Source organism: Choloepus didactylus, chromosome 9 (genome assembly GCF_015220235.1).
Source record: "Choloepus didactylus isolate mChoDid1 chromosome 9, mChoDid1.pri, whole genome shotgun sequence".
Taxonomy (NCBI): domain Eukaryota; kingdom Metazoa; phylum Chordata; class Mammalia; order Pilosa; family Megalonychidae; genus Choloepus; species Choloepus didactylus.
Window position 1 is genome coordinate 53,589,467 of NC_051315.1, and position 27,911 is coordinate 53,617,377.

The 27,911-nt window shown below is 36.7% G+C and overlaps 1 protein-coding gene across 2 annotated transcripts in view; it reads right to left on the reverse strand.

Annotated features, from left to right (window-relative positions):
- COBLL1 (cordon-bleu WH2 repeat protein like 1) overlaps nucleotides 1–7,103 on the reverse strand; it is a 155,953-nt gene extending 148,850 nt beyond the window's left edge. Inside the window, exons 1-2 of one of the 2 annotated variants that reach the window (XM_037848748.1) lie at nucleotides 6,911–7,103; nucleotides 6,098–6,215 (exon numbers count right to left, since the gene is read on the reverse strand). In XM_037848748.1, coding sequence (XP_037704676.1) covers nucleotides 6,098–6,215; nucleotides 6,911–6,920 — 128 coding nt within the window. In that variant the 5' untranslated portion in view covers nucleotides 6,921–7,103. Of the gene's footprint in view, nucleotides 1–6,097; nucleotides 6,216–6,347; nucleotides 6,733–6,910 lie in introns of those variants that run through there. The other variant, XM_037848749.1, reaches the window with a different exon arrangement.
- Between the last annotated feature and the right edge of the window lie 20,808 nt (nucleotides 7,104–27,911).

Sequence of the window (27,911 nt, forward strand, 5' to 3'; positions counted from 1 at the left end):
CTTAACACTTCCTGAGAACATTTCCTGAGAACAAAGACACTCACTTAATGTAACTTAGGTACAGCTATCAAGTTCAAGAAATTTAACATCGATATAAAGCAAACAGTCCATATTCCAATTTTTTCAATTGTCCCAATATAGTCCTTTTCAGTCTTTTCTCCTCCATTATTAGATCCACTTCGGTATCTTGTATTGCATTTAATTGCCATTGTTTCTTTAGTCTTTGTTTTAAAAATAGCATATATTATACAACATGAAATTTCCTATCTCAACCACTCCCAAGCACACAATTCAGTGGCATTAATCACGTTCACAATGTTGTTCTACCATAACCCCGTCTATTACCAAAACTACCTCTTCACCCCAACAGGAAATCCTGTACCCTTTATGCATTAAACTCCACACTCCCCCTCCTCACTGCCCCTGGTAACTGTACTCTACTTTCTGTCTCTGTGAATTTGCATATTTTAGCTATTTCATGTAAGTGGAATCAAACAATACCTGTCTGGCTTATTTCATTCAACATGATGTCTTCAAGTTTCATCCACATTGTAGCATATATTAGATCTTCATTCCTTTTTATGTCCAAATAATATTCCATTGCACGGATATACCATACTTCATTTATCCATTCATCATTTGGACTTGGGTTGCTTCTACCTTTTGGCTATTATGAATAATGCTGCTATGAGCATTGATGTATAAATAGCTGTTCAAGTCCTGCTTTCAGTTCTTTTGTGTATATACCTAGAAGTGGGATTGCCAGGTCATATGGTAGTTCTGTGTTTAACTTCTTGAGGAATCCAAGTTACTGAATTTTAAGTTATAAGCATAAATATCACATTTTTAAGCCAGTGTCAAAGTTCTACACTGTCACGTCCCTTCATTTTTTTTTCCTGCATAGTTGCAGATAATTTCATCAGTATAATTCTTGAGATCAGGAACCAATCTCCTACAGCCTAGAGAAAAGTGCTTTATTTATGATAAGGACTTGCAAATTTTTAAATAACTAACTAAATGAAAAACAATTGTCTCAATAACATGGAGGTTGGCTTTTATTATTATATAAATATACCTGCCATTTCAATTATAAAGCAAGGTCATAATACTATTATTCAATTATCCTTTAACTCATTCAGAGGAAATTAGACTTTGAAGAAGTTAGCATTGACTTAATTTCATTTTTCTTTTTTGGTAATCAAAAATCCTACTTTTTAAATTATTCTATAAATACATTTAATAGCCGTCTAGTAGCAAAAGTAAGTACAGATTTTGTCATACAAAAAAAGGAGGCAGCCAGTTTACTATAAGTTAAGTTAAATTGCTCTAAATGCATTAAACCAATGACTATGATCTTGAGGACACAAACCAATGATTGAGTTCCTTTTAAATGCTAGGCATTGCGTTCTTTCATATGCGTTAGAATTTGTAGGAGTTTTACAAATATATAAAATATAAATATAAAAAGACTCAAGACAATGCATCTATAAAGCCACTTTCAAAAGTAGTTTTATGGCATTAGTAAAAATATTTTTTAGCCATTTATTATAATACATGGTAGCAAACATACTGGGTGGCAGCAGACCCAGCAGTTAAGGACATAGGCTTGGGGTCATTTCTTGTATCTATGAATTGTGTAGACTTAAGTATGTTAATTAAGCTCTCTGAGCCTCAGTTTCCTCAAGTGTAAAAATGGGGTTAATATCCCCATTTTTACAAAGTAATGAAAAGTAAATGCTGAAAGTTAAAATCTTGAGTTCCTTAAAAATGATTAATGGCAGTCTCTATGCCATTTATGGTTTTATCTCCATCTCAGTTGACATCTAATTAATCAATGGTTTTCAGCTCTGGTTGCACATTAGAATCAACTAAGCAGCTTTTCAAAACTACCCACGCCCTTGACCCACCCCAGACCAACTAAAATCAGAAAGGGTAGGTGTATGAGACCATGATGATTATGTTGGTGTTTTGTTGTTGTTTTTAAGCTCCATAGGTGATTCTAATGTTGAAACCTCGGCTAGGTCATTCAAAATCCAAGAATTCTATAAATGACAGCTATCAATAACTCAGTTTATGCAATCAGTAAAACCTTAGAACCAATAATGTGTCCATATAAATGGTTAAGAGCAGCTGCTGTCCTCCCTGCTATGTGGGACATGACTCCCAGGGGTGTAAATCTCCTGGGCAATGTGGAATCCGGGGATGAGCCTTAACCTGGCATTGTGGGATTGAGAAAGTAACCAAAAGGGGAAGATAAATGAAACAAAATAAAGTTTCAGTGGCTGAGAGATTTCATATGGAGTTGAGAGGTCATTCTGGAGGTTATTCTTATGCATTATATAAATATCCCTTTTTAGTGTTTAGTATATTAGAATAGCTAGAAGGAAATAACTGAAACTGTTGAACGGCAACCCAGTAGCCTGGATTCTTGAAGACAATTGTATAAATATATAGCTTATTTGGTGTAAAAGTGTGATTGTGAAAACCTCCCTTTATCCAGTATATGAACAGATGAGTAGAATATGGGGACAAAAAGTAAATGAATAATAGGGGGAGATGGAGGTATGGGATGTTTTGGGTATTCTTTACGTTTTATTTTTTTAATTTTTTTGGAGTAATGAAAATGTTCAAAAATTGACTGTGGTGATGAATACACAACTATATGAGAATACTGTGAACAACTGATTGTACACTTTGGATGACTGTATGGTATGTGAATATATCTCAATAAAATTGCATTTAAAAAAAAAAAGGATGCAGCTTCCAAATAATTCCCTAACTTTTACTATCACTCAATTAACTCCATAGCCCTAAAGCTGTCAAATTACAAAGAAGTGAGCTTGTTTTTCCTGTTTATTCCTGAAAGTCTGCTTCAGAATCAACACACTGAGCTCCCTCAAAGCAAGATCAACTAAACTTTCACATTTAAATTTTCTAGACTTAAAAAAATAAACTGTGAATCTGGTTGGGTGAGTAAAAAGCACAAGAACTAGTAGTTCTAAAGACAGAGTACCTAGTTGAATTCAGCAACCATGTTGCTTCTTCTAAGAGATTAACATCACTTTGATAAGTATGAAGACAGGAAACAGGTAACTTTACTAACTGGGTATCCGTGGGAGAAAGGGAAATTACTTTGGGCCTGTTGCTCCCACCCACCTCCCTCTCCCAACAAACAGAATTTCAGCTGTCAAACGAGTGTTTCTGAAAGTGTTGCTCTCTTCCAAAAAACGCAAAATTTTACAAGAACAAAAAATACAGTATTTTCACTTTGGAAAATGATACTAATATAAAATATAAAAATGCTTTATGATGATTTACATCTTGGTAGCTATGCAAATTAAATCAATGTTTATAAGTTATATTTGAAAACATATTATTAATACATATACATTTTATATGAATGTGTATGTATTATATATGAATACATATATATGCATTTTATAGATATAGTTTCATGCAAATTTTAATCTCAGTCAAAAGACAACCAAAACTTTGTGACTGTCAATGGATTTTGAGATGAATCTTTAGTTTCATTTCAATGCCCAAGACCTTGAAAGATGGAACACATATAAAATGGATATTTTTGTTTGATACTGAGAGGGGTCTAATTTATTTACATCGTACTGTGGTCAATAAAGGATTTAAGCAATTAATGCAACAAACTGGGTCCTTCTAGTTTTGCCACTGATTTGCTCTGGGACCTCAGCAAAGTCACTCATTGTCTCTGGGATTCAGGGTCTGATTTGTAAAATACAGAATTGCACCAAGTTTCTTTAAGATGGCCTGCTACCACAATATAAAACTTGGAAATTTACAGAGGAAGTTTTAGAGCAGTAACATACAAGGATAAGGACTAGACTAGGACTCACAGGCTATTAGAGTTATGAGTCAGTTAAAGCAAGAAATTTAATTCCAAATTACTATAACATAATGATTGAGATTGCTCCCTGCCACTTACCAGATAATCACATCTAGGATAATTTCCCTTCTATTAAAACCTTTTTAAAGGTCTGGATGTTTCAAGAAAGAGAAACAATCATTCATTCAACAAATATTACATAAAAGGCACTTTTCAGAGCTGGGGATAGGCCAAGGGACAGCTGGACAGTGGAGGAAGATAGATGAAGTAAAGAAATTTTGTGTGTTTATATTTTTCAGATAGTGATTACTGCTCTGAACAGAAAAATGTAAGGTAACAGGACAGACTGGGTGTTATTTTAGGTACGACACTGAAGCTTTTTTTTTCCAAATGCTCTCCACACTTAAATTTGGGGAGGGGGGGCCAAAGTCCTTAAACATTTTCTTCCTATTTGAGAACTTAGGTAAAGCAGTTTTGTATACTCTTTTGAAGCAAAGAATTTCAATTTAAGCCTTTAAATTCTCAAAAGTAAAGTACCTCACTTCAATCATGCTTGTCACTAGAAAGCTCTTTCCACTTCTTATCCCAGAGCCAACAGGTCTCACATGACACTTTACTCAGAAGTTTCATTTGATTTCTCAATACCTGTGGGTATATTTTGTGTATGTGGATATACTTACTATCATTTTTTTTAATAGCATCTTAACCTAATCCTTACTTTTAAATCTATTGTCAAATCCACCAATTTAATTGTTATATCTAGTTTTGTGGTACCTGAATACAGTTCAGTATTGCTCTCATCCTCAATTTACTTAACTCTACAGCTCCATTGAGACTTGCTTTCCTTGATGCTCAATATCTTTCTACCAACATATTTCTTTACTCATGTATCCTAATGGGGCTAGATATGGAAGAATATATGATAATATCTAAACAATAAAAACAACTGGGAAAAGCATAAAAGTCAACAGCGATAACACTCTTTGCAGAGAAAAAAGATAGCTAATTGGAGCAAAATGAAAGAACTAATTTTTACACTCAAAGTTTCCTCTATGTAAGCATTATCCTAAATATCTTTTCAATTAGTCATGTTGCTTTGAGACTTTTCCACGTTTCCTCTAGACAACTGCCAATGTTTGCATGGTCTCTGATGAATAAACATGCTGTAACTTGCTCCTAAGGAAATGCCTGTCATGTTAGAGGGAAAAATGACTTTTACACTCTTAAATCAGGAAAACTGTACAACTCGCATTCATTAGATACCATGTCGAGTTTTCCTTAACTTCTCTAGGTCGAGCATGTTCATGTTCTCTTTAAGGCTTTTCTGCACTCAGATGAACTATGAAAGTTAAGAAACTTTTGAGTTGGAAGGAAAAATTACACTACATCAAAGGGGTTTCCCACTTCAAAAGCTTAACCGGCAACCCGTGTTACAGCTTCACTGTTTACCAAGACGAAGGTTATTTTCAGGTTCTCTCCATCTCTCTCAGAACTACCTGTTCTCATTACTGTTTACCCAAAGCTTAGCACTGTGATTATTAGCATATCTGGCAGGAAGACATGCTTCATTTAATATTAACTCACCATGTGACAGCCCCTTCCCCTCCAATCTTTCCTCAAACACGTGAGGAGACATTAAAAGGTACAGCTGTTTGCAGTCTGACTTTGCGCTTGGCTTTGGCACCAGCAATTGGCCACAAGCACACACACCCCCAATCAGAGGCGCGCACCCGGCCGGGTCCCGGAACTGTCACGCGGGCTGACAGCTGGCACACCCTCCCATCGCCCTCCACCCGCTCGCAGAAAGCCCCTTGCTACAGTCACCTTGGCATTGCTCGCCTCCTGGGCCTCAAAGCTCGGCCGAGGAAACTTTTTTTTTCCCCTTTCCCAGGAGCTCACTTACAGGTATCGTCAGCTGCTCCTCCAGAGCCCCAACAAGGGGCCCTTTGTTAAAATTTTTGCTCCCAGACTCCTCACCCAATCCTGGCATTCAGCTGGCCTTCAGTAAGCCAGCACAGCCCCGGTACTAAAGCAGTCCAAACCACCAGAGCCCCCACCCCAGGCAGCCTCCGAGGAGGCCAGGACGAAGCAGCCTCCTCGCCCGCGTGCCCCGCCGATCAGTGAGTCAGGCCCCTGAAAAGGCAGCAAGACGCCAGCCAGGTAAACGGCTTGAGGCCTCGCTGACCTCCTCCTCCTCCCGGGTGAGCAGCTGCGCGGCTCTCGGCTCTCGGGGCTTACCCTGCGGGGGCGGCGGACGGCATAGACGCCGCCTGGGTGTCTTGAGCGCGCGGAACTCCGCCGTCCATCGCCCGGCTGGGCGCAGCGCGAGCTCCAGCTCCGAGTCGGCGCGTCACTGCTGGGGTGGGAGAGGCCGGCGGGTCAGGGCGGGACGCGCGCCTTCCCGAGGCCTGAGCCAGGCTGGCCGCACGTCAAAAGCCCGCCCGAGCCACCCAAGCTCCAGCCGGCCCTCCTCCCGGTGCGCACCCACCTGCGGGCCCCGGCTCCCAGCCCGCGGGCGCCGCCACAGGTTCTCGCGGCCGCAGGCGGCGCTGCAGCCCCCGCCCGGTGGGGTTTACTGGGTAGCCATTTGGCTCCTGTGCGGGAAGGAGAGGAGCTGCCCAGCCTGGGAAGAGGAGGCGGAGGAGCGGGGCAAGGCGCAGAGGCACTGCCGCCACGCCGACAGCGCAGTCTCGGGCTTCTTAGGCCGAGTTTGCACAAACAAAACGCCCTGGGAAAACTTTTCCCGAGAAATAGCTGGGAGTGTGACTCTCTCTTTTCCCACCCAGGGCTCCTACTTTCTTTTCAAAAGGAGACAGTGGCTCGCCTGTTCTCTTCCGCAGCTTCCTCTCCCACTCCTCCCTCCCCCCGTTCTGCGCGCTAGCAGTTTGGCTCTCAAGCCAGGACTTGAATGGAGGAGAAAGTGGCAGCCCTGAGGTGGCCCAGCCCAGTCGCGGACCGGGCCGAGTCAGCGCCTCCCTCTGCCCGGTGGGCGGGGTGCCCCAGCGTTAAAGCCGGGCGCTGTGGGGCCTCTCCCCAAGCCCGCTCACTCACCCTGCCCCATTTCCCTGCCCGGAGCCCGGGACCTCGCTGCCACCTCCGCCGAGCCGCCACCCAGAAGTGGGGACGAAGCTCGGCGGCATCGAGGCGAGAGAGGCAGCGAGCCGAAGAGAGAATCCGGGCGGGAGTGGGCGAGGACCGGGTTGGAATTTCCTTCCCCCAGGGCTTTGGAGTCTTTGGGGTCCAGCTGGAAATTCAAACGGAAAGGAAGCTCGCTGGCGAAGTGTTCCCATTCCCACCACCAGGGCGTCGCCTCGGGAAGATTGGCGAGCCCGAGCCTGACAGGTGGGGAGAGACAGTGCACTTGCCCTGCTAGGACCTGAAGGCCGAGGACCCGGGCCTCTGCGGAAGAGGGCAGGGAAACTCGCAGAACCTTGCCTGCAGCTTGCCCTCCCAGCAGTTTGACCTTCCATGTCCAGATGTTCTTGTTTTTGTTTTTAACTTGACCTCTAAGTTTGCTACTCTGTTAAAAGCGTACCTATGACCCTGTGATCTTTCTAATCTTTCTAATCGTGACAGGTTTAAGCTTGCCCTATCTTCAGAGGAATATTTTCTAAGGCCAGTAACAACTACAACTTGTAACATTGTTATGTCTGATGATGATCTATAAACTAAGAATAGAATGAAAGATATTCTTCACCTTTTCTCTTGGAAGTTTTATAGGAATAAAAGAATGACGTAGACACAGGAATGTGTTGTATGTTTTAGTTCCCACAGGCAGCCTCTTTAGATGATTCTTTACACCTGAACAGGTATATCTGCATATCTCGTATAAATAAATTTATAATAAGTGCAGTTGTTTTAAGGTGCAAGCCATTTGGAGGGGTCCAAAAGCTTGATTTTAGGTAATAACCTGAAATTAATTTAATCAACTTAAAACTACAGCTTAAAAATAAGACTATTTTGAATATTTGGAACACAGGAAGAGAAGTTACATGAAGGAACATTCTGAAGGCAGCCCCTAGTGTAGTAACAGCCTCAAGTAACAGCTCTGTGTTTGCCACTTCACCCTACTGATAGGGGAACATTTGGTAGGTGTAAAAATTTAAATTGATACCTAGAAGCAGTGCTTGACTAAAGGCTCCTTTAGTTGTTTATCCATTGTAGCAACTAAAAAAATTGTTGAAATTAAGTAATTACTAAATAGCTAATAATCTATCATGTGTCTGTTATGGGGTTTCATTAAGTATTCCTTTCTGTGTATAATATATTTCTTTCAGTGCATCTTTACATATCAAAAAAAACATGGCTTATTTGAATTATAGTACTGGAACTATATCAGGAAAAGTTGCTTTTCAGTATTTTAATTAATAATATTAATAAAATCAATTCATTTAAATACTTTTGGATTTCAGTGTTTAAACAGTAACTCAGGTAAAACAATTTTGTGACACAGTTACTCTGCTGAAAGACTAGCTTTTACAGTTGCTTACACAGAAAGTGATGCAAACATTGAGTAAGAGTGAAACTACTTAAAGTCTATAACTTTCAGTCACGAGATCAAGATGAAAACTTTAGTTTCAATCTTTGCTTATAACATGATAAGAATATTATTGACCCCATTAGGCTAATCTGAAGCAAAATATTTGCATAATGTTTCATAACTGCTAAAGGCGTTTTCTATGTTCACCAATGTTTCCAGTTCTCCTTTTGGTCCTAGACATAGATAAGGATTAAACTCTCATCCCCATTGAAATTAGGTATGATAATGTGACTTGGTTTGGTCAGGGAAATATGAGCAGATATGAAGTATGTTATCTCCTGGTGTAATCATTTAAGAGCCAGTGCTTGAGTTTCCGTGTTCTCTTCTCTTGAAATCATGGAAGCACATGTTAAGGTGGAGGTGGCACAAGCCTGAAGAATCCTCAGATGCTAAACTGTTAGTCTGAGTACAGCTGTCCTGGAGAGTGCCAGGGTCTATAATAGAATTTCCATGAGCAAGAGAGAAACTTTTCTTGGGTTAAGTCGCTCAAGTATTGGGGTGGTTTGTTGCGCAGCTTTACTTAGTCTTCCTTAGGTATAGTCATGTACTGACAACTTTCAAAATCACTAGGACTTGTTTTCTTCTCATTTGGTACTAAACAATGCCCACGGCAGTCTGCTGGTTACTTAGGTCATTGGCTACAATAGTAATCATAGTTGCTACTTATCTTTTTATATGATGGTAGAAAACACTTCCCTAGAGTGAGATCTTTTTAGTTTGTACAGTGTAGTTAGTGTAATGCCTCCATACATCCCAGAATAATTGGGGCAGAGAAGAAACATGTAGTTGCAAAGCCCCCTTGAGGGACTTGGGGATAATGTGGAAATATTAAACTTCTCCACCTGGGGAATTCCTGATACTCTTGCAAGCTTTGGGGACTACCAATTTAGAAAGCCAAGACCTCAATCTTGGAGCTTGCCCTTACAAAACTGGTTCCTGCAAAGGAGAAGTTAAGCCTACTTATAATTATGCCTAAGAGTCACCCCCAGAGAACCTCTTTTGATGCTCAAATGTAGCCTGTCTCTCTATGCCAACTCTGCAGGTAAACTCACTGACCTCCCCTCTATGTGGGACATGACCCCCAGGAGTGTAAATCTCTCTGGCAACGTGGGACATGACTCACAGGGATGAGCTTGACCCTGGCATCGTGGGATTGAGAAAGCTTTCTTGGACCAAAAGGGGGAAGAGAAGTGAAACAAAATAAAGTTTCAGTGGCTGAGAGATCTCAAATAGAGTTGAGAGGTAATTCTGGAGGTTATTCTTATGTGTTATGTAGATATCCCTTTTTAGTTTTTAGTGATTGGAATAGCTAGAAGGAAATATCTGAAACTGTTGAACTGTAATCCAGTAGCCTTGATTCTTGAAGATGATTGTTTAACTATATAGCTTTTATGGTGTGACTGTATAATAGTGAAAACCCTGCAGCTGACACTCCGTTTATCCAATGTATAGGCAAATGAGTAAGAAAATAAAGACAATAAATAAATAAATAATAGGGAGGGATAAGGGATGTTTGGGGTGTTCTTTTTTAAATTTTTATTATTTTAATTTTGAGGGGAAGTAATGAAAATGTTCAAAAATTGATTGTGGTGATGAATACACAACTATATGATGATACCATGAACCAGTGATTGTACACTTTAGATGATTATCTGGTATGAGAATATATCTCAATAAAATGAAAAAGGAAAAAAAAAAGAAGAAGAAAGAAAGAAAACAGTCCCCTCTCCATCAGTTCCTCTAGTTATGCTGAACAGTTGCGAAATTGCCAAGGCTTCCCAGCTTTTGCTGTTTGGAAATCCTCCCTCTGTTTGGAAATCTTCTCTTCCCTCCCTCCACCAAATCTTGTTTAATGCATGTGCTTAGGTATTATCTCTTCTGAAACAATTTCCTGACTGCATGGGTAGAATTAGCAGCTCCCTTCCCTGAGCCTGCCATAGGCCCTGTATAGGTGACAGGACACTGTCTTGGTTATTTGTTCATGCAATAGCAGACTCAGAGGAGTCTGAGCATACTGAACTGGAACCGTATCTTATCCTTTGTGTCCTGAAAGCACAGTCTCAACACAGGAGGCTCTCTGCAAATATTTGTGGAAGGAATGGAGTGTAGGAATCCTTAAGGGCTCCATCTCTCAGAAGAATCCTAAGAGGAATGTGGGACCTTGAGTTAGGGAAGGCTTTTTCAACCCAAAGGGGCCGGTAGACAACTTTAAATTGAATAGATGAAAGGTGAGTTTGTCCTGCCAGGGAGAGATTCATTCTCCATGTGGTTACCTGATGGGGTTAGTGTCAAAAACACCAGGTAGAAAGAAGGTCCGGTTAGCTATATATCTCTTTAAATGATAATCTAGTCCTCAGATTTTTGCTGGAGAGTGTAAATGAGGGAAGACGGTCTACATATGTAATAAATATGTATGTGCTTATATAAAAAGAAGCAGATGTACACTGGTTAAGGTGGCTAAGATATTGCTTCTGCCCTTCAGAGGTTCATAGACCAGTGGGCTCATCAACAATAATTTTGTGGCAATCAATCGAACAAAAATCTAAAGGATATTATATTTTTTATGAGTTAAAGTAGGCAATTGTAAAAGTAAAACTGAGGTTTGTCTAAATATTTTTGTAAAGTACTTGGGACAATGAAAATTTTAAAAACTGTTTAAGTATGTTTTTATTCAGATGTAAATAACATTGAAAAGTTTCCTTTAAAACTGAAAAATCACAGTTCAGAAGTGGTTAATATCTTCCTATGTATTTCACCTTTGCCTGTTAGATCCTAAAGGAAGGGCTTATTTTATATCTTACTAGATTGTGTGTGCCTGTGTTGAAGATCAGAGCTGTTGCACCTGCAATATTCAATTCTAATGAATCTCTTATCTCAGGCTTTGTATTTCTTAGAAGCTATTTAATATTAGGTGAACATGTTTTCTGTTAAATTCTTTATTTATAAGTGTTTATGACAACAGGAAGCTAAAAGTCAGCATTATGACTTTATTCCCAACTCAGGAATATATACATGATAGCTTAATATTTCATCTTTGTTTAGTGCTTTTATAATTTACACAGTACTTCTATAGGAGTTAAAACATAACACTGTTGTTCAGTGTTCTCTACATAAACACACCCCAAGAGAGCTCTATTCCAAAGTACCAGAACATCTTTCATTTTCTTGGCTGCCAGAAATTCTGGGCCAGGATTTTTACTTAGTCACTATTATCTCATTGGCATACCTGCTCTTCCCCTTTCTTATTCCTATTTATTATCTGGTTGCAATGCCATTTTTTTCAAACTGACAATCATTTATAGGTGAGGACAGATAAATCCAATAGATAAACATTTGTTGAAATATTATCGTTCCCTTAATACAGAAATAGTTATTTTATGAAAAGTCATCTTGATTTTTTTTATTGGAAATTATTTTGTCCTCTTTGCACTGAAGACAGTACTATACAAAAGAAAATATGATGAATCATGCACAGTCTTAAATGATTCCATGTTTAATGTAATGCCCAATGTATGTAATTATAAAAAAAACCTGACAGAATTAATTTTGTTCATTGATATTACTTCAAGAGCAATTGTTAATTAAATTTGTTTAAAACAAATACAATAAATAAATGCCATATTGTCTATGTAGTTTTTAATAACCATGGTAATTGTAGCCATTTTTTATACATAAAGAATGCGCATCAGATTTATATCAGAATATATTAATTAAATGATACACTCAAATGAAGTGGTAACTCTTTAAGATTTGTAAATCAAAATATGTTTTGGAAGTATTTGAATGTAGAGGATATTACATTTTTTACAAGCTATTTTTATACTCTTAATCAAAAGAAAGAAAAGTCATTCCTAAATTATAAAGTAAATCCCTGTTTTTCTTCTAAGAAGTTTAAAATTTACCTGTACCAAAGTTTGAAGAAAATAAGAACAATGCTAATTTAAAAGTAAAAATGTAAATTACACTTTTCATGGTCCTATGTTTAGGATTTTAAATGTGTCACATTATGTATGCTTTTTGTCTCTCGTGGGGGGGGGGGCTCATTTACAACCAAGCATTTTAGAGATTAAAAGAACCAACAAATATGATTTATTGTCAATTTTAATGTCTTTTCACTCATCAGATTTCATATTTTGAAAAGTGAAAAAACCACTGTGTATTTTCCAAGCAGATTATATATTCATTTTATTAAATGTATTTGTTAAATTTTATTTCAGTAAAGAGAACATTTATTGAATGCCTGAGGTACTAAGCAATAGGTTAGAGAAACAAAGGTGGCAAAGATATTGCTTCTGCCCTTCAAAGGTTCACAGACCAGTGGGCTTAATCAACAATAATATTGTGGCATTTCATCAAGTAAAAATCTAAAGGAAATTGGTCAATAATCAGAGCAGGATCCTTAACTTCACTTCTAATAGAAGTGAATTAAATTAAGCATCTATTCAATCCTAATTATCAAAAGCAGAAATACCTGAGTTTAGTAAGTTGTGTCCTTTATAAATGGTGCTATATTTGTATATTATCCTGTACAGTTCTAGGCAGACTCCCTTATTAACACACACACACATTCCAGGGTAGAGGCAAGGCCTGGAGAATTGTGCATAGGCTTGCAGACGTGTAAAACATTTAATACTGTGGCCTTACACAAGGACAGAGTTGTCGGTGTCCATTAAAATTTCAAGCTACAGATTCTGATATAGCATCATCAAGTTATCAAAATCAACTTTCTCATTCCCTCTTTAAGATGTCCCTTTGTCCAAATGAATTTGTATTTCTGAATTCTATCATTCTCTTACTGGTTGGCAGTAATTTGCTTACCCACTGAAAGTGAATAAACCCTTTTAAGTCATTAAAGTGTTACTTCTATTAAAAGTATCCGAGTGATTTGAAATTCAAACAGCATTCAAATATAGATATCTCCCCTCTTTTCTAAAGAAAACCAGGCTAATGACAAAAATTTTTAATTCAAATTATACTGTATATGAAATTACACAATTAGTTAAACCTCGATGTTTTAACCTTTTAACCTTGCCTATTAAATTTTAACTATGACTAGCAGCTGCATTTCTCCCTTTTAAATAAGTCTTGAAGAGCCTGGTAAGCTCTTTACTGCTTGTCAGCTTCCATGTATCTCAAAATGTGCAACTTTGAGCCAGGTGGCCACTGACTCTGACTTTCCAGGCGTAAAACCTAACAAGTCTTAGCATATTCCAGTCTGGCAGGGCTCCCCACCCCCTCCTTGGCCCTTTCTGGGTGAGCCTGAGCATATATGTGGTTAATTAAATATTCTGGTGGTTATGAGTTCTGAAGCCAGATAGATTTGGGGTTCACATCCCTGGTTTTGCCACTATCTAGGTGATATTAGGAAAGTTCCTGGCAAAGAATTCAAGGGTAGAATAAGCATCCAGTAAGGATAAAGGAAATACTTTTCTTAAAGATGTCACAAAAGCGAGCAACCTGCACCTTGATCAACGTGCAGTCTATAATGCAGGAGACTTCCTGCTCCAACTTGGGAGTTCATACTCTGTGTTGACCTTGGGAAGTCATTCAGTGTCGGAATCTTAAGATTTCACAGTTTATAGCCCTTTGCAAAGAGTTCCCATTTACTGAATCTAATTTGAGCCCTTTAATAGCCCATGGAGATAGACATTCATATTCCTGTTTTACAGTTCTAGAAACTGAAGCAAATGACTAGCCCGAAGCCCCTGATACTAGTAACGTAGCGAAAGTAGGATCACAAGCTATTTCTTTCATTTTATTTTTCAGTAACATAATAATAACCTGCTGCAAGCATAGCACTTTTGTCTTTTTAAAGAGTTGCCCACAGCAAATAAATAATACTGTGTGCATAGCCTGCAGAACATCTCTTCCCATCTCTGAATTCTGGGTCAGCTGTGAGGATACAGGCTGCCTAAAACTGCCTTGTCCCAAAGGGCTTACTTCAGTCTGGGGAGACTCGGTAAACTGGATGTTTCCAGTTTCACCGAGGGAATCTAAAGTTCTGGGAGGCAAAAGATATAGGAGAAAATTTGGGGAGTGATCAGAAATTCAGATGCATTCTGGAGTGAGCAGTCAGCACCAAGAGTTATCCTTGATCAGGCCAAGAACAGAGGTGTTGTAAAATATGAATTCTTGTTAATAGTCCATGTACTACTGTGGAATCACAGAACAACCCAGGCACTCGGAAAACCTAACAGAAGAGAGGTAAGTTGAGTCAGACCCCTCTGTATTCCCATTGAGGCCCATCCTGTGAGATTTGTAGCTGAGTAAATTATACTTTCCATCCCCTCTCCAAAAACAAACAAACAAACAAACAAAAACAATAACAACAACAAAAACTATCTGGGCACATCAAAAGCAGCCAGACAAGGAAAAGAAGTCACAAAATGGGTATGTGAAATACACATAGTGTGATAAAAAGAGCACATTTCCAAAAGTTCATGTTTTGTGTACAAATTTACTGTGTCTAGTACATATCAGACATGTTTTTTTAAGAACACTATTAATTATTTTAGCTATTTTGCTGCAGTGCCTGGAGTAGAATGGAAAGATGTTATAGGAAAGCAGAAAAGGATGGAGTTTTAAACTGAATGTATATATGTAAGCATGTGAACTTTAGCTCTTTTTGTTGAAGCTCATCTAGCAAACAGGAAAATAATACTTATTTTAAAGGGTCATTGGAGAAATTAAATGAAATAACACATTTAACATAGATAGCAGAATGTTTGGCATAGAGGGCATTTAGAAGCAGTCTGACCATTCCAGTCTATATCTGCAATTAAAAATGTCCTAGAAGGTGCTATGCAGAACATTCTTGACTGAAGTATTTTCTTCTGGGCTTACAGTATTTATCAGATATCACAAGACAAATAGGTAGGAAGATAAAGTTACTTGAGTAAGGTGATTTTCCTGTTTGGTGTGTTTATATATATTGCATGTTTACAGGAGCTACTTTATATATTTTGGGGATAGTAATATATATTTCCCAGATCTTTATAATTTTCTGTTGTAATAAGTAAAGTAGATGATTTGGGACATCAAGGAACAAATATTTTCACACAGAGATCTCAGAAAGTGCTGAGTAAATATGTAATTATTTTTAGAACAAATCCATGAAAATGAGATTAAGATGTTCTTTCTGATTAAGTTCTTCTTTCTTGCTAAAGAAAACAATATATAGCCACATCATTTTTTAAGCTCTGAATCCCTTGGCTGCATTGAGACTATTTGTGACAATCAATAACATTTTACTTGGGATGTTATTAAAATATAGCTTTTCATATGGTAAATGTAAGGCTATTTTCTTCTCTATATATTCTGCATTGGATTAAGTATTGCTTTATAGCTTCAGGCATGACTCTTATGCATGTTATAAATTTTGCAATCTGTCAATGCCATAGAACAAGCTTTCTATGGCTAACAGTATTTCAACACCCAATAGCTGCCCTCCAAGTCTTTCTAAAATTTGTCACTTCTTTTTTTCTTAAATAGCGCTACAGGAAGTTGAAGAATTTAAAAAGTAGGTCGGTGATACTTGCTAATACAAATCTTCCATTTCTGAGTTCTATGTTTCAGCTGACACTGGCTATCAGAATCTAGCAAAAAAAACTATAAGTTTACCTGAGTTATTTCAACATTAGCATGCCTTTAAATTGCAAAGTCAAGTCAATTCAGTGAAGCTACACATTCAGCAATTGTCATAGTTTTGTTAGTGTGAATGCATTATCCCATATCTGAAGGAAAAATAATTTTGGATTTTTAATTTCTTCATCAATAAGATGGTGATGCAATAGTATGATATTCTGTGTTGCAGAGGTTGAATGAAGAATAAGTATAATAACTTTAATATACATTAAACAGAACATACCACATTAAATCTGAGAAAGACTTTAGAGAATGTCTGCTCAAACCATCCATTTATTTGAAAACTGAGACTTTCAAGTAGAATTTCCAGGTTTAGCAAATAAAAATACAGGTTATCCACTTAAATTTGAGTTTCAGATAAACAATGAATATATATTTTTTGGTATAAGTATCTACCATGCAGCATTTATTTATACTAAACAATTATTTGTTGTTAATCTGAAATTCAAACTTACCTAGGCACCCTGTAGTTTATCTGACAACCCTACCCATAAAGGTATCATTTTATTTTTCTAAAGGCACACACTTAATTACAGGCTAATATGGGAATTGAATCCAAACAATTATAGAGTATACAGATTACTCCTATGAAAGAATAAGTTATAGTGGCATGTTTCAAAAAAGAAAAATAACCATATTTCATAACCATAATTTCATAAGAAACCAAAACAGTCTTTGATGCAGGTCTAATCATTTAAAATGGAAGCATCTGAATCTAGTTACTAGGCTCTGAATTGCTTTATTCTCTCAGAATTTAGAAAGTCCTCATTTATAAATCAGAGCTCCCTTTTTGCTAAAACAAATGTAGCTCAGTCGGTCACCATTGTTAGCCAGAGCTGAAAAGCAGCTATTCCCCAAGACATATTTTCAGAGTACTTCTGGTCAATAATTAAAGTCATTTTTTAAGTGTAGTAAAATCCTAGCTAAGAAAAATAAGAATTAGAATCATTTTATAGTCCTTACTCTGATCTAAATTTGAAGTTTTAGATTGTTAGCATGCATCCTGTAATGTCTTTTTTTCCCATCATTTTTTAAAATTGAGGTAAAATTCAAATAACATAAAATTAGCCATTAATCATTTTAAAGTGCACAGTTCAGTGGCATTCAGTACACTCACATTGTTGTGCAATCATTACCACTGTTTAGTTTCAAGTCATTTTCATCACTCCTTTCCCCTCCTCCAGCCCCTGGCAATCACTAGGTATTCCGTTTTGTGTGTAACTTAAACAAATCCAAGACTTTAGGGCTAAAGTGCTAGTATGCTGACCAGCTTCAGTCACAGAGGGGCAGACAGAAATGTCACTTTGGGGGCTTTCTGGTAAACTAGGCAGAGACTCTTGGTCCATCTTGCCTGGTGGAGCTTCTCCATTACTCTTTGACTAAATTTATCCATTTCATCTAAGTTTTCTAATTTAATCATTTCATATCAGTTTACAACATAAAGTTGATAATGATATTCTATTTCTTCAATCTCTACAAAAGTAGTAATTATGTTGCATTTTTCATTCCAAATACTGTTTCTTTATGTCTTCTTTCTTTATTCTTGCCAGAGGTATGTCAATCTTATAAGACTTTTTAAAGAACCAACTTTTGGTTTGTTAATCTTCTTCATTGCATGCTTGTTTTCAGATTTTTTAAAAGCAGTGTATTGTCTTGCAAAGTGGTCCTTGGGAAAAGTTCAAGTAGGGTTTAGAAGTCAATTGATCAGGAAAGTGATAGAAATGACACTTGTCCTGAATGGGAGGTTGGATCAATGTTTAAGTTATTCTCCAAATCTGAGATTATTTGTTGCTAAGTCCTGTGTTATTTAGCAAGAGTACTAGTTGTAGATAACTCCAAATTATATTTTTTATAAAAGTTTGTCTTAGAAATATGAAATAATTTCAAAAATAAAAGATCTTAAAATTCTATAAAGGAGATTTTATTAAATATATGAAAACACCAACACATGGCATCTTCCAATAAGCCATAAAGAAAGAGAAAATCTCCTACTAATGTAATGATACTAATATATTTAGTATTTACTGTATTTCCTTGTAAGTTGCTAAAGAGCTGTATATACATTAAGGATGTAATTAATTCTTGCAACCCTCTTATAAAGCCAAGAAAAAGGTGTAATTATTCTTATGTTAAAGATGACCAAAATGCTGCTCAAATTTATTATATGATTAGCCCAGGGAAACACAAATTAGTGGAACAGTAGTACTTAAGTCCCTATGTTTTTACTAAGAATACAGTGCACTAGCTTATTTATTACTAAGAACTATTTGTAAGTGCTTTAAGGAATATCACATGATTTTCCAGTTATTTTAATATTAGATTAATAGCATTCTAAGTAATTAATAGTACTCAATAATATTAGATTTAGTAAATATGATAAACTCAAATAGAGTAAACATGAACTGGAATATTCATAAAACTTCTCTTATAACAATAATCAACCATGCTAGAATGACATTTTCCAAAAGTACTATTTTATAAGAAAAGTACAGTATACAGATAAAGTCTTTCAGACCTTCAGTTGATCTTAAAATCAACTACATATTTTGAAATCCTTTAAGAAAGAATATCTGGAGAAATCATTTTAAAAATGAATAAAAAAATAATGAGAAAGGTGACATTACTGCAGATCCTGAAGAAATTAAAAAAATGGTAAGAGGATACTATGAACAACTGTATGCCAACAAACTGGATAATGTAGAGGAAATGGACAATTTCCTGGAAATATATGAACAACCTAGACTGACCAGAGAAGAAACAGAAGACCTCAACCAACCAATCATAAGCAAAGAGATCCAATCAGTCATCAAAAAGCTTCCCACAAATAAATGTCCAGGGCCAGAAGGCTTCACAGGGGAATTCTACCAAACTTTCCAAAAAGCACTGACACCAATCTTACCTAAACTCTTTCAAAACATCGAAGAAAATGGAACACTACCTAACTCATTTTATGAAGTATTATCAATCTCATACTAAAGATTAGATTGGTATTATCTTCGTATTACATTGGTATTAGGTTGGTATTATCAATCTAATACCAAAACCAGGCAAAGATGCTACAAAAAAGGAAAACTACAGGCCTATCTCCCTAATGAATATAGATGCAAAAATTTTCAACAAAATACTTGCAAATCGAATCCAAAGACACATTAAAAAAATCATACACCATGACCAAGTGGGGTTCATTGCAGGCATGGAAGGATGGTTCAACATGAGAAAATCAATCAATGTATTATAACACATTAACAAATCAAAAGAGAAAAATCAAATGATCATCTCAATAGATTCTGAAAAAGCATTTGACAAAATCCAACATCCCTTTTTGATAAAAACACTTCAAAAGGTAGGAATTGAAGGAAACTTCCTCAACATGATAAAGAGCATATATGAAAAACCACAGCCAGCATAGTACTCAATGGTGAGAGACTGAAAGCCTTCCCTCTAAGATCAGGAACAACACAAGTATGCCCGCTGTCACCACTGTTATTCAACATTGTGTTGGAAGTGCTAGCTAGGGCAATCCGGCAAGACAAAGAAATAAAAGGCATCCAAATTGGAAAAGAAGAAGTAAACTGTCATTGTTTGCAGATGATATGATCTTACATCTGGAAAACCCTGAGAAATCGACAAGACAGCTACTAGAGCTAATAAACAAATGTAGCAAAGTAGCGGGATACAAGATTAATGCACATAAGTCAGTAATGTTTCTATGTGCTAGAAATGAACAAACTGAAGAGATACTCAAGAAAAAGATATCATTTCATAGCAACTAAAAAAATCAAGTACCTAGGAATAAACTTAACCAAAGATGTAAAAGACCTAAACAAAGAAAACTACATAACTCTACTAAAAGAAATAGAAGGGGAACTTAAAAGATGGAAAAATATTCCATGTTCATGGATATGAAGGCTGTCATTAAGATGTCAATTCTACCCAAACTCATCTATAGATTCAATGCAATCCCAATCAAAATTCCAACAACCTACTTTGCAGACTTGGAAAAGCTAGTAATCAAATTTATTTGGAAAGGGAAGATGCCTCGAATTGCTAAAGACACTAAAAAAGAAAAATAAAGTGGGAGGACTTACACTCCCTGACTTTGAAGCTTATTATATAAAGCCACAGTTGTCAAAACAGCATGGTACTTGAACAAAGATAGACATACTGATCAATGGAATCGAGCTGAGAATTCAGAGACAGAACCCCAGATCTATGGCCAACTGATCTTTGATAAGGCCTCCAAAGCCACTGAACTGGGACATAACAGTCTTTTCAACAAATGGGGCTGGGAGAGTTGGATATCTATATCCAAAAGAATGAAAGAGGACCCCTGCCTCACACCCTACACAAAAATTAACTCAAAGTGGATCAAAGATCTCTGTATAAAAAACAGTACCATATAATTCCTAGAAGATAATGTAGGGAAACATCTTCAAGACCTTGTATTAGGCGGCCACTTCCTAGACTTTACACCCAAAGCACAAGCAACAAAAGAGAAAATAGATAAATGGGAACTCCTCAAGCTTAGAAGTTTCTGTACCTCAAAGGAATTTCTCAAAAAGGTAAAGAGGCAGCCAACTCAATGGGAAAAAATTTTTGGAAACCATGTATCTGACAAAAGACTGATATCTTGCATATATAAAGAAATCCTACAACTCAATGACAGTAGTTCAGACAGCCCAATTATAAAATAGGCAAAAGATATGAAAAGACAGTTCTCTGAAGAGGAAATACAAATGGCCAAGAAACACATGAAAAAATGTTCAGCTTCGCTAGCTATTAGAGAGATGCAAATTAAGACCACAATGAGATACCATCTCATACCAATTAGAATGGCTGCCATTAAACAAAGAGGAAACTACAAATACTGGAGAGGATGTGGAGAAATTGGAACTCTTATTCATGGTTGGTGGGACTGTATAATGGTTCAGCCACTCTGGAAGTCAGTCTAACAGTTCCTTAGAAAACTAGATATAGAGTTACCCTTTGATCCAGTGATTGCACTTCTCAGTATATACCTGGAAGATCTGAAAGCAGTGACACGAACAGATATCTGCACACCAATGTCCATAGCAGCATTATTCACAATGGCCATGAGATGGAAACAACCCAAATGTCCTTCAGTAGATGAGTGGATAAATAAAACATGGTATATGCACACAGTGGAATACTATGCAGCAGTAAGAAGGAACAATGTCGTGAAACATATGACAACATGGATGAACCTTGAAGACTAATGCTGAGCAAAATAAGCCAGGCACAAAAAGAGAAATATTATATGCTACCACTAATGCGAACTTTGAAAAATGTAAAACAAATGGTTTATAATGTAGAATGTAGGGGAACTAGTGATAGAGAGCAATTAAGGAAGGGGGAACGATAATCCAATAAGAACAGATAAGCTATCGTGGGTAAATTTAACATTCTGAGAATGCCCAGGAATGCTATGGTCTGTTAATTTCTGATGGGTATAGTAGGAACAAGTTCACAGAAATGTTCCTATATTAGGTTACTTTCTTGGGGAAGAGTAGGAGCATGTTGGAAGTAAAGTAGTTATCTTAGGTTAGTTGTCTTTTTCTTACTCCCTTGTTATGGTCTGCTTGAAATGTTTTTTTATGGTATTTTTTTTTAATTTTTTAAATTTATTTTTATTTTTTATATAATTGATTTTAAAAAAAAGAGTTAATTAAAAAAAAAGTGAAAAAAATATGCAGAGCCCCCTTGAGGAGCTGGTGGAGAATGCAGGGGTATTGGACTTGCCCTTGGGAAGACTGTTGCTGCAAAGGAAAGGCTAGGCCTGCCTATAATTCTGCCTAAGATCCTCCTCCCAAATACCTCTTTGTTGCTCACATATGGCCCTCTCTATCTAGCTAAGCCAACTTGGCAGGTGAAATCACTGCCCTCCCCGCTACGTGGGATCAGACACCCAGGGGAGTGAATCTCCCTGGCAACGTGGAATATGACTCCCAGGGAGGAATCTAGACCCGGCATCGTGGGATGGAGAACATCTTCTTGACCGAGAGGGAGATGTGAAAGGAAATGAAATAAGCTATGGTGGCAGAGAGATTCCAAAAGGAGCCGAGAGGTCACTCTAGTGGGCACTCTTATGCACAATATAGACAACCCTTTTTAGGTTCTAGTGAATTGGAATATCTTACACACAATATAGACAACTCTTTTTAGGTTCTAGTGAATTGGAGTAGCTAGCAGTAAATACCTGAAACTATCAAACTACAACCCAGAACCCATGAATCTTGAAGATGAAATTCAAGGCCTGGAGTTTGGATTCCAGCTCCTCCATTTTCTGGCTGTAAAATAGGGCAAGTCACTCAACCTCTTTGCATCTCAGTTATCATTGTAGAGTGGGGCTGATTGTGAGTATTGAAGATATTACATACAAGACACCATCTCTGCTCCTGTCATTCATTTAGTGTCAGAAGGAAGCAGCCAGTCTTACCATTGCCTTCCTTCGTGACAGACTATGAAAAGCTCTACGTACCAATAACCTCCCTGTCAGACTGCTGGCTACTATGAAGATGTGATGTCTGGAGCTGCAGCAGCCATTCTGTGACCATGAGGACAGCTCTCCTACCCTGGAGATGGCAGAGCAGGAGTATGAAAGAAACTGAATCCTTGATTTCTTTATTGAAGCACTGAACCTACTGAATTCTTAAGTGGAAAATTAAATGTCTTAATTGTTTAAAAAAATGAATACAACAAAATGCTATTCATTTTCATACTATTTGTCTTAATAAGTTGATGAAAATTTAGACAAACAATATTTGTCTATAATTATTTTAATTCAAGTTGATTAAAGCTACTTTTATTTTGTAAAACTAACAGGTGACTATACTAAATATGCATTGCTTTATTGGGTTTTTGGTTACTAAATGTATATACACCAAGGGACTATTGTTTTGGTGGGATGGGAAAATTTGTAAGGTCTGGTAACTGTTTTTATCTTAGTGTCATATAGAAAGTATTTTAGTAATGATTTTTACTTGCCAGAGAATGTAGTACAGTATTAAGACATTAGATATTTACTATTTACTTACATTTACTATTTATTTGCATTTGCTTTTTAGATATTTAATAAAAATACATTCATTAAATATTAATATCCAGGCCTAAACAAAACATCATACATGGAATTTGAAAAGTGCACCTGCTGTGATGATTTACACTATTATTATCCCCATTTTGAGTCTTGAAGAGAATATACCATGACCAAATTCTCAGAGTAAGGGGTAAACCTAATATTTAATATAAAGCTCAAATGTTTTAATTTATCATTGGCCAATAATTATGTTAATAAAATCCTTCTTAAAGAGGTGGTTAAGAGAAGTATAGCTAAGGCAACAATTATCAAATTTAATAATTCTGTGACATGTTCTAGGATTTAGTTTTTATCGATTGCAGAGGTTTTCATACCTAGCTGATCAGCAAAATCACTTAATGTACATGTTAAAATATTGATTCCTAGACTTCACATCCCCTCTCACCTTGACCTTCAGCCCTAGGTGTAAATTACACCTCAAAATTTGAGAACTTCTGAGGTAAGCCATATTAAAAAATATTTGCAATGCCCCTCAAATGACCCTGACATAGAAATTGGGGGTAAATACTGAATAATTGTGAAGTTTCTTAAGGATGTCAATGTCCGCTGTGCTTAGCACAGAATTTAAAGTATATAAGATCCATCATATGTTTATTGAATTGACAACATAAAAGAAAGATGAAACAAGATTCCTGTCTTCAAGCAGCTTGCTCTTACATGGATTTGGTGAGACATACACATGAAATGAGAGCAGTACACAATGAATTCTTACGTGCAAGAGGCTGCTCAGAAAGCAGGTGCTCCTGAACTCTGATAAGGAAGAAATCTGTGGAAATGTAAGAAGGAGAAAGTCTTCAGTGGATGTAACTTTGGACAGATGAAATGCAGCTGAAAAAGCATTCCTGGATTTGGAAGTAGCATGAACCAGTGTGTAGCAGTTGAAATGAACTCTTGATGTAAGAGACAACATGGAACCCAGTCTAAAGGGGCAATCATTGTTAGAAAATTGAAGAAAAAAATGTTGTCAAAACGCAGGGAGGACATTGAATTCAAATATCAGATGTGTATATCATATAAAAGGCCAGTGCATTCAACAAACGATAATTTTTAAAATGTGTAATGTGCAAATATTTGGGAAATAGCCTTACGAGTTCCACATATACCCCAAGAAAGGATAAAGGGAAATTGCTAGCTTCCCAAAGCAGACTTTTGGGGAGAAAGTGAAATGATGCTGTCCCTTTACCTCTGTACACTAATGTTTAGTGGGGTTAAACCAAGATCAGAATTACATCATATCTAATGAATATTTGGACTGTTAGTTTTATATCAATGTTAAATTTTTTGAACTTGATAGCTGTACTTAAGTTAACTTACATGAGTGTCTTTGCTCTCAGAAAATGTTCTCTGGAAGTGTTGTTAGAGAAGCATGATGTATGCAACTTCTGTCAAAGTTTTAGAAAATAGTTAAGTAAATAGATGGTAGATAGATAAATAGACAGAAAGGATTATGTAACAAATGTGGCAAAGTGTTAATAGTTGGTAAATCTGGGTATCTGAATGGGTGGTTCTTTGGAGTTCTATGTGTTGTTTCTGTAAAATTTTTGCAACTTTCCTGTAAGTTTGAAATTTATTTCAAAAAAAAAAAAAAAAAAAAAAAAGGCAAAACAAGAAACTCAGGAAGTTCCTGACACAGCAAGCTTAATGAATTCTAGTTATTAAAAAATAAAAAACAAAACTAGTCGTAAGCTATGCAAAGATTTTTCTCTCTTGGAGTTGAAATGAACTTGAGGCTAAGACAGGTGGTAGCATGTATATATTAGATTCTGACTCAAGTTATACATTTATAATTCCAAAGAGGAAAAGTTTTAGGCAGATAAAAGCATATACATTTTCATAAAAATCTTATTTCTTTGATATCATGGCCTTATCATATTTGAAAACCTGGAAAAATACTGGAGAATTTCCATTTAAGAATTTAAAAGTTCAACTAAATTTGAAAGCTGTGACTCCCAAAAAAGTAAAAAAAACAAAAAAAACAAACTTGTCCTCCTAGGCCAACTCTGTGCTGGCAGACTGTGTGTGGCTGCACTCAGAGAACTCTGGTCTGAGAGAAACTCAGATTTAGTGCATGAAAGAACTAAATGCTGCATGTAGGAACAGACATCTCTGATGCAACCATGAACAACATGAATACATAATGAATTATAATAAATCATGCCAGCCCATGCTGGGAAGGACAAGACTCTTAAAAGAATGTTTAAGTCTTCTAAGTTGTCTTCTTTACAGTCATTTAATATGCAATGTTTAGGACATCTTTAAACAATCTCAAGCCATCTGTCTTCTGCAAAGAAGCTAAGAAATAACTGCCACAATATATTGAAGACTTCTAGGTTCCATGCACTGTGTTAAGCAATTTGTAGAATTCTCTCCTTTAATAGTCATAAAAACTCATCATCACAATTGCAGAAAGAACTTTGGAATATTATAGTATATTAAAGATGAGCCACTAGTATCGTTTTCACAAACTTGAGGTGATATAGCACAGCACTATAATATCCTCTTAGTAGAAGATGATAATAGTGAACTTATGTATGTATAGAGAGAGAGAGAAAGAGAGAGAGAGAGAGAGAGAGAGAGAGAGAGTAATAGCTGACTCAGAGCATTTTACATCCAAGCAAAGAAGTCCACAGCCCATAATACACAAATAAAAAACATATCTTCTTTTAAACTTGTGCCCCACACTCCATCCAAATGTTTTCATCAAATATCCATGACTACCCTCACCTAAGATATGTAAAGAAAATAAGCATTAGCTAGACAAAATAGAAGAGAATGATATTTATTCTTTTCCAGCCACACATTAAATTAAATATGTAGTTAAACTTTTATTGTGTAATATTGGGCTTAGTGCCATCAGATGAGTTCTTTAGCTATCCATGTCTCCATACTTTTATACTCTGTTAAGTTTAAAGATTTTCTAAAGAAAAAGTTCAGAAAGGTCTCTATATGCTGTGATTTGTTACCAAAATTATTATCTTTATTGGCAAAAGGCCTGGTCCTTTTCCTAGCTGGTGTATAGAAACCCAACTGATTTTTGTGTATTGATCTTGTATCTGCCCAGTTTCCTGAATTCATTGATTCTCTAGTAGCTTTTTGGTAGACTCTTTGGGATTTTCTATATATAGGATCATGTCGTCTCAAAATAGGGATAGTTTTACTTCTTCCTTTCCAATTTGGATGCCTTTTATTTCTTGTTTTTGCCTAATTGTTCTGGGTAACACTTCCAGTACAATATTAAATAGCAATGGTGAGGGATCCTTGTCTTGTTCCTAATATTAGAGGGAAAGATTTCAATCTTTCCCCATTGAGGGTGATGTTAGCTGTGGGTTTTTCATGTATGTCCTTTACCATACTGAGAACATTCCCTTTTATTCCAAGTTTTCTGCATGTGTTTATCAAGAAGGGGAACTGGATTTTGTCAAATACCTTTTCTGCATCAATTGAGATGACCATTTTTTTTCTTCTTGTTCTTTCATCCTATTACTGTGGTGTAATTCATTGATTGATTTTCTTATGTTTCACCACCCTTAGATTCCTGTGATAAATCCTACCTGACCATGGTGTATTATCCTTTTGATGTGCAGTTAGATTCAGTTTGCTATTTTGTTGAGGATTTTTGCATCTATATTCATAATGGATTTTTTCTTGTCACATTTTTACCTGTCTTTGGTATTAGGGTGATGCTGGCCTGTTAGAACAAATTAGAAAGTCTACCCTCCTCTTCAATCTTTTGGAAGAGCTTGAGAAGGATTGGTGTTAATTCTTTGATGTTTGGAAAAATTCACCAGTAAAACCACCAGGATTTTCTTTTTTGGGTGGAGTGTTGGTTTGAAGCTGTTACATTCTCCAGAAAAGGCCATGTTCCTTTTTTTTCCCCTGCAATTTTATTGAGATATAGTCACATACCATACAATCATCCAAAGTATACAATCAGTTGTTCACAGTATCATTATATAGTTGTGCATTCATCACCACAATCAATTTTTGAACCTTTTCAATACTCCAAAAAAAAGTAATAAAAATAAAAATAGGAATAAAAATAAAAATAAAAGTAATAAAGAACACCCAAAATATTCCATCCCTCCATCTCCCCCTATTATTCATTTACTTTTTTGTCCTCATTTTTCTACTTATTTGTCCATACACTGGATAAGGGGAATGTGAGCCACAAGGTTTTCTCAATCACATGGTCACACCATATAAGCCATACAGTTATACACTCGTCTTCAAGAATCAAGGCTACTGGATTGCAGTTCAACAGTTTCAGGTATTTCCTTCTGCTATTCTTATACACTAAAAACTAAAAAGGGATATATATATATATATGTATATTCTTATGTATATATAAAATACATAAGAATAACCTCCAGAGTAAACTCTCAACTCTATTTGAAATCTCTTAGCCACTGAAACTTTACTTTTTTTCCATTTCTCTTCCCCCTTTTGGTCAAGAAGTCTTTCTCAAACCACGGTGCCGGGTCCAGACTCATCACGGGGAGGCATGTCCCGTGTTGCCAGGGAGATTTACGCCCCTGGGAGTCAAAGGCCATGTTCTTTTAATCCATTCCTGTGGGTACAGACCTTTTGTGGGTAGGACCTTTTGATTATGTTACTCAATTGAGATGTGTCACACCCCCCTCAAGGTAGGTCTTAATCCCCTTATAAGAGGATAAAGGACACACACAGAAAAATCCCAGAGAGCTCACAGAAGCCCCAGAGAAGCTGAGATACAAGGACATACCCACAGAAGC